This window comes from Malaclemys terrapin, chromosome 6 (genome assembly GCF_027887155.1).
Source record: "Malaclemys terrapin pileata isolate rMalTer1 chromosome 6, rMalTer1.hap1, whole genome shotgun sequence".
NCBI lineage: Eukaryota > Metazoa > Chordata > Testudines > Emydidae > Malaclemys > Malaclemys terrapin.
The window spans coordinates 63,747,443-63,754,566 of NC_071510.1; the positions used below are offsets into that span (position 1 = coordinate 63,747,443).

The 7,124-nt window shown below is 49.9% G+C and overlaps 1 protein-coding gene across 2 annotated transcripts in view; it reads right to left on the minus strand.

Annotated features, from left to right (window-relative positions):
• Positions 1-3,482, minus strand: part of DCP2 (decapping mRNA 2) — a 35,583-nt gene extending 32,101 nt beyond the window's left edge. Inside the window, exon 1 of one of the 2 annotated variants that reach the window (XM_054032918.1) lies at positions 3,344-3,482. In XM_054032918.1, the coding sequence (XP_053888893.1) occupies positions 3,344-3,396 (53 nt within the window). In that variant the 5' untranslated portion in view covers positions 3,397-3,482. The remainder of the gene's footprint in view (positions 1-3,343) is intronic. The other variant, XM_054032919.1, reaches the window with a different exon arrangement.
• Between the last annotated feature and the right edge of the window lie 3,642 nt (positions 3,483-7,124).

Sequence of the window (7,124 nt, forward strand, 5' to 3'; positions counted from 1 at the left end):
AAAAGTATTATAAAATACTGGAGTGCCACAAATGCACAATGCTTTGCAAAAAAGTGAACATATTTCCTGTCTCACAGAGCTGATGAAAAGTGCTTAGGTACTATGGTGATGAAACTTAAGACAGATAAGAAGATCTGGAGTTGCCTTAAGAGGTAGGTTTTAATGAAGAATGCTTAGCAGAAAAGGACAGGGAGAGTATTTCTGATGTAGACATGGATGTTCTAGAAGGCACAAAGAAAGTGGTGGGGAAAGAAAACGAATGCATTAGTACTACAAGTGAACTGGGGGGGACTGGAGGACATGAGAAACAGTGAAATTAAAGAACAAAAGCGTAGATTGGAATGAGATACAATAAATCTAAATTTGGTCCAACAGAAAATTAAAAGCTAGAAAAGAATTTAAGTTAGGGCATTTTAGAAGTGGCATTTTGGACAAACTGGATTTGTCCAAAGAGGAGTGACAGGCAAGGAGGCTACAGTTTAAAAAAAGAGAGAGAGACGAGATAACTAGGGTTGGAACAGAGAACATAGTGAGAAAAACAGCAGACTTATGAGTAAGGCTACATATTAGTCACGGATATTTTTATTAAAAGTCATGGACAGGTCACGGGCAGTAAACAAAAATTCATGGCCCATGGCCTGTCTATGACTTGTACTATACCCCTTACTAAATCTTGGGACTGACATGGGTGCTGGGGAGGCTCGGATTGGCAGGCTCCCTACTGGGCTTTCCGGAACTATCGACATGCCCCGCCCTAAGCTCCTAGCTCCGCAGCTCTGCGTGGGCAATGCCTGCAGGCAGAGGCAGCGCGCAGAGCTAGGAGCTGAGAGGGAGGGACATATTGCCACTTACGGGGAGCCCCCCCAAGGCAAGCACCGCCTACAGCCCTCACCCCCTCCTGCGCCCCAACCTCCAGCCCTCAGCCCCCTCCCACCCTCAAAGTCCTCCCACTGCTGGGGGCGGGCGGGGAGGGGGGCGCGCAGTGGTCTGAGACTGCCCCAGCAGCAGCTAGTGCGACTAGCCCAGGGGCTGCCTGAGCTGCTTGGGCAGCCCCAGCCCTAGCCGCACTGGCCACTACATAAGTCACGGAGGTCATGGAAATTCATGGAATCCGTGACTTCTGTGACAAACTTGCAGCCTTACTTATGAGACATTAGGGAGAAAAAGCAACAGGATTTCAGAGATTGGCTCTTTTCTCCCTTCCCCGTATCCCTGAAGATTGCACCAAAGTTGCAAACCTGGAAAAAAGGAAAGCAGGGGAATTATAAATGCTGAAAGAGGACACAGTTTCAAGATTAAACAAATTCAGCTTCGTTAGAACTGAATGCTGGACACCTAAGTGGAGATTTCAGAGAGGCAGCTAGAAAGGCAAGACTGGTCGGAGGCAGATTTAAGGTATGTCTACATTGCCCACATTACAAATGAGGGGTGGTAGCTTTGTCACTGGGATAAAGCACTGTCTATACTGGCGCTTTTCAACACTAAAACTTTTGTTGCTGGGGGGGGGGGGTTGTTTTTTCACACCCCTGAACGACTAAAGTTTTAGCACTGAAAGTGGCAGTGTAGATACAGCCTTAACTAACATATAGAGGTGATAATATTGCCTCCTGTCACTGCAATTAATGATCAGGTACTGTTTGCAATACACCTCTACCCCGATATAACGCGACCCGATGTATCCGAATTCGGATACAACGCTGTAAAGCAGCTCTCCAGGGGGGCAGAGCTGCGCGCTCCAGCAGATCAAAGCAAGTTCGATATAACGCTGTTTCACCTATAACGCGGTAAGATTTTTTGGCCCTCAAGGACAGCATTATATCTGGGTAGAGGTGTATGTTGTTGAATGTACACTGTGAATTAATATCTGATTTAACAGATGGCTAGCTGATTAATCCAGGACTAAATATATTGATTAGTATATGCAAAAGTAGTTAGTAAACCTATGTAATCTGAAGAGTGATTTTGTGACTGTATTAGTGGAAACAGATCAAAAGAAGCCAAGTTCATACCATGAGAATGACAGATCTTCCTGAGATGTTCAATATAGTTAACAGCCATTTTATTCTTACATAAAACTACTTACATCATGGACAGATTGAGTAAACAACAAAAAAGTACTGGTGATTATTAAAACTCAGAAAACTCTAATCAGAGATCTTACGGGGGGGGGAGATTTTATGTGCAGGGCACATTTTAAGAGGTTCAGCGAGCAATATATGTTTATGGACATTGAAAGGGAAAGTTGATGGCAGAACATGAGGAAGAAAAAAAAGAGGATCTCGGATAGACAATGTGGTATTCTGGATGCCTCACACAATTATACATCCACAAAAAGATTAGCAGAGCATCATACAGAATGGGCTACCAGTTGCAAACCTCCAACAATGGAGATGACTCTGAATAAGAAAGAAACTACTTAAAGGTAAACCACCTGAAAATACAACACACAAACAATTCTGCTGGCCTGCCTAGAGAAAGCGATTATAAATTTCCAAGCTACTTAACTCACAAAAGTTCAACTGCAAAATGTATGATAACTTGTAAAGTCACAAAGGATTTAACAAAACAAAGATCAAACCTCAATTCTCAACAGGAATTTTGAATACTCATTAAAGATTTTCTCAAAATCAAAATTTCTCAAAAGAACTGCAATCGGATCTTTCAACTCCCTCATCACAGGCCAGGTCACATAACATACGGCAGTCCCAAACTTACCCCCCACACACACACCTCCAGTGCAGGAGCACTAAAGAACATGAACCCCAACTATTCCAAGCTCTCTACTGACCCAAGTTTTAGGTATTTTAGCTTTAAGGCACTCACACAGGGACCTAGCCTTACAACAAAGGGGAAAGGGACGGCAGTTATCCTTCTTAGGATGTCACGGTAAGAGTAATTTCTAACGGTCCTTACTAATAACGACACCATAGCTTAATTAGCAAGTTTACTTTACCCCACTGGTACTTTTTATTAACTTGCTACTGAGTATCGCAATGGGCATCACTGGAACAGCCGAACAAATCCGGTTTCTGTTTTTCCCCGCAGTTTCACTTTCAACTATTCTATCATTAGCGTAGCGGTGTAATATTGGGCTCCAAACACAAAACTAGGGGGCGGTGGGGGAGAGGGCCCGGCTCAATGCGCCCCACGGCCAGGAGGAGGGCGGTGGCGGGGGGGCAGGGGCCCGGCTCAAGGCGCCCCGCGGCCGGGGGGGACGACGCACAGGGGTCCGGCTCAAGCCGTGCGGGGCGGGGGGGGCGGGGACCCGGCTTAAAACGCCCCGCGGCGGGGGGGGGCAGGGGCCCGGCTCAAGCCGGGGGGGGGGGGGGCGGATCTCCGCTACCTGCACAGATCGTCCAGGACGCTGCTGGGAATCTCGACCCGTTTGGTCTCCATGGGGAAGCGCGGCTCATCCCGACGCGACAGGGCCCGGCGGAACAGTGCAGGGGGGCGGGGAGGCCTCACACAGCACGAACCCAGCGACCGAGCAAGGGGCGGGGCCAATCGCTTCTGCCCCGCTGGGGTTGGGCGCAGGCCTTGTCATGGGACAGACAGCCTGCTCCGCCAACCACCACTGCTCACCCGTGAGCGACGCGGGACCGTTCAAACGTCACCTTCTTGTCAAGCCAATCATCGGGAGAGTTAGTGGGGGGACTTGACCAATCGCCGGTGAGACACGGTAGACGGACACTGCTTCCCGGCTCTCTGAGCTCTGGTCAAGTGAAAAAGGTTCTCTGAGCATGCGTACTTTCTCTTTTAAACTCCTCGGCGTGTGCCGCCTGTTTCCCGCGGGGAGGAGACGAGCCGCCTGCTCCGTTCCCGACCCGCTCCTGCCGCTCTTCCTCACAGCGCTCAGCCCCGCGCAACGGGGAAGCGCTGCGTTCTCCCTCCGTCCAGTCCAGGGGGCTGGGCCTCCCTCAACACAGCGCTCCGCTAGCAGCCCGGAGCAGGGCTCAGCTGAGAGGTCACCTGCAAGCACCGGCGGGGGGGGGGGGTGTTTTAACATGTCTCGCCCGTACCACACTGTGCCGCCTCACACCGCCTCCTGCCCTTACTTGACTCCATCAGCCCCCGCCCCGTACTTAGCTAGACCCAAAAGAAATAAAACTCCCATAAAATACTGCACCAAGGCCCCATCACCCTGCAGTGACACGCCACTGAGAGCAGCGAGCAACAAGGCAGTGCAGCATGGGGGATTTATTCCTTACTGCACCTGTAGTGTCCTCTCTCATCAAGTATTTCCTTAAAGGAGAGGGCTGGGGTCCTGCACATGACCCACTAGCTAAGCACATTGTCATACTAGAATATCCCCACTAGGAATTCTTTGTCGCTTGTGTCACAGTTGAGAGCATTATGAACACCAACACCTGCTTACCTATTATGCTCCCTTAAAACCTCTCAGTGTTTGCTATATACTGAAACTGAAAACCAACACACTTAACTTAGGCCCCATCAACAATGGAAAGCTTCTGCACAGTAAAACAGCTTTGAGCACTCTAACTCCTGAGGTGTACACACGGCCAAGCCACTTAGTGTGCGGAAACTGCGTGGATGCAGCGCTCTTAAAAAAAAAAAAAAAAAAAAAACACCCCGATGAGAGGCGTACAGCTTTCTGCGCCGGGACTACAGCGGCGCAGTGCCTATATAGACACCGTGGTGATTACAGCGCTGCAATTGGCCTCTGGGAGATGTCCCACAATTACTGTTCTCACTGCTCTGGCCATCAGTTTGAACTCTACTGCCCTGCCCTCAGGTGACCAACCATCAGCCCCTCGCCATACATTCCTTTACAAATTTGAAAGACCCCTTCCTGTTTGCTCGGTGATGCGTGCAGTGGTCTCAGTGCATCTTTCCAGGTGGCCAGCCTGCTCCACACACCAGGCAATCCCCTGCTTGGAACAATGCTGATCTGCTGGACCTCATCAGTATTTGGGGAGAGGAGGCAGTGCAGTCACAGCTGTGCTCCAGCTGTCAGAATTAGGATACCTTTGGACAGATTTCTAGATGCATGATAGAAATGGGCCATGACTGGGACACATTGCAGTGCAGGATCAAAGTGAAGGAGCTGCGGAATGCCTACCACAAGGCGCGGGTGGCAAACCGCCGCTCCGGTGCTGCACCCACAAGCTGCCGGTTCTACAAAGAACTGGATGCGATACTCGATGGTGACCCCACCTCCACTGCGAAGGACCCTGTGGATACTCCATTGGCTTCCATGCCAGTCGAGAATGGACCAAGCCAGGAGGAAGCAATCTTGGATGAAGGGGGGACCCAGAGGCAGAGGATGACTCGGAGGCCAGAGATGTATGCAGTCAGGAGCTCTTTTCTACCCCGGAGGAGCCTAGCCAGTCACAGCAGTCGGATCTTGGCGAAGCACAAATAGGAGAGGAGGCCTCTGGTATGTGGATCTGATTTTGGGAATTGCTGAAGTGAGTTGTTGGAGGCAGGAGGGTTGCAGAAAGCAGGCTTGTTTCCCACCTCATGCCTAGTTTTAGCAGTGGAAGGGGCTGTTGATACACTCCCTCACTTCACAGGAATCTCCCTCGGAGATCTCCAGGAAACTCTTGTGCAGATACTGGGCAATCCACTCCCACAGCTTTCTCGGCAGTGCTGCTTTGTTTCTTGCCCCATTAACAGTAACTTTTCCGCACCACTGTGCCATTATGGGTGGAAGGGGGCGGGGAACCATTGCTGCATGCAGGCTAGCCACAGAGGGGCCAGGGCGAAAGGTGCAGGCTTGGAGAAGACCCTCTCTTGATTCCCTCCTCACCCTCAGCAGCAAGATATCTTCCATAATTATCACCTCCTGTGGAAAGGGTGGGGACAGGAATGATTATCAGGCCCACTCTACAGTGCTGGCTCTCCCCAAGTGCCCAAGAGCCACGTGCCCAGTGTACAGCAGGGTTCGGGAACAGTGATTTACCCTGCCCCTGCGCCTACTCACCATTTTTGGGTCTTTTGGCTTATGTGTGCTTGCCTTGGGTCAGCCAGTTAGTGACAGGTGTGAGAGTACTGGCTGTGTTTTAAAGAACTGAAACAGTGTTGTCTGTGTTGCAAACAATACTGCTTTGTAAAATGTTGCATTTAAACTTCACAGAGATGACCTTGGGAGCACAACCTCACTCTTTGTTATCGGTGGCAGAATGGTTGCGAAGAATTAGGAAGCATCCAAGAAGAACCAGGGAGGACTTTATGTATGAGGTTATGATGCACTCCGCCGCCGAGAAAAAAGAATTGAAGGAGTGGTGGGACAGCAAGAAGAGGGACCGAAAGGAGAACACGGCACACCAGAAAGAAGCCACAGAGCAGCTCTTAACAGTTATGGAGCACCAAGCAGACACACTCCAGGTGATACTAGCTCTTCAAAAGGAGCAGCTCTGCGCCCACCCTCCCCTGCAGCCGCTGTCGCAAAACTCTTTCCCATGCACTACACACACACACCCCCCACCAACACACTCAATCTCCTGGCTACACTCTCTACCCGCAGCATTCCACTCCTCCCTCCTTACTGTCCAGCAGTGTGGACTCCCACTACCCTCAACACCCATCCCTCTGCAGTTTGGCCCTGCTGAAGTACAGCACCCACTGCATCATACTCCAAAGGAGAAGGTTGGGTATGATCCCTGGACATACAGAAATCTATAGCAGTCCCAGGACCCCTCCTCCTCTTGAGACCTTCCCTTCCCTCCATCTCCGTCCCTGCTGACGATTTTTTTCATTTGACTCTCTCCTCTGGTTGTTGTCTTTCAATAAAAGAATTGTGTTGGTTTGAAAGCAATCTTTATTCTATTAAGTGAAAGCAAAAAGAGCACTGCAAAACAACATACAATTATGTTAAGGGCCCCTTTTTGCATCATGTGCCCCAATCACCTCCTAGCATTACAAGCACTGCAATCCAGAGCATAGCAATAAATATTAGTGGCTTTCAGCTTCAGATTGCTGCCTCAAAGCATCCCTGATCCTTATGGCCCCATGCTGTGCCCCTCTAATAGCCCTGGTCTCTGGCTGTTCAGACTCAGCCTCCAGGCGCTAAGTGAGTGAAGCTTTTGCCCTTCCCTTCACAAATATTATGGAGCGTACAGCACACGGCTATAAGCATAGGAATATTGTCATCAGCCATGTCC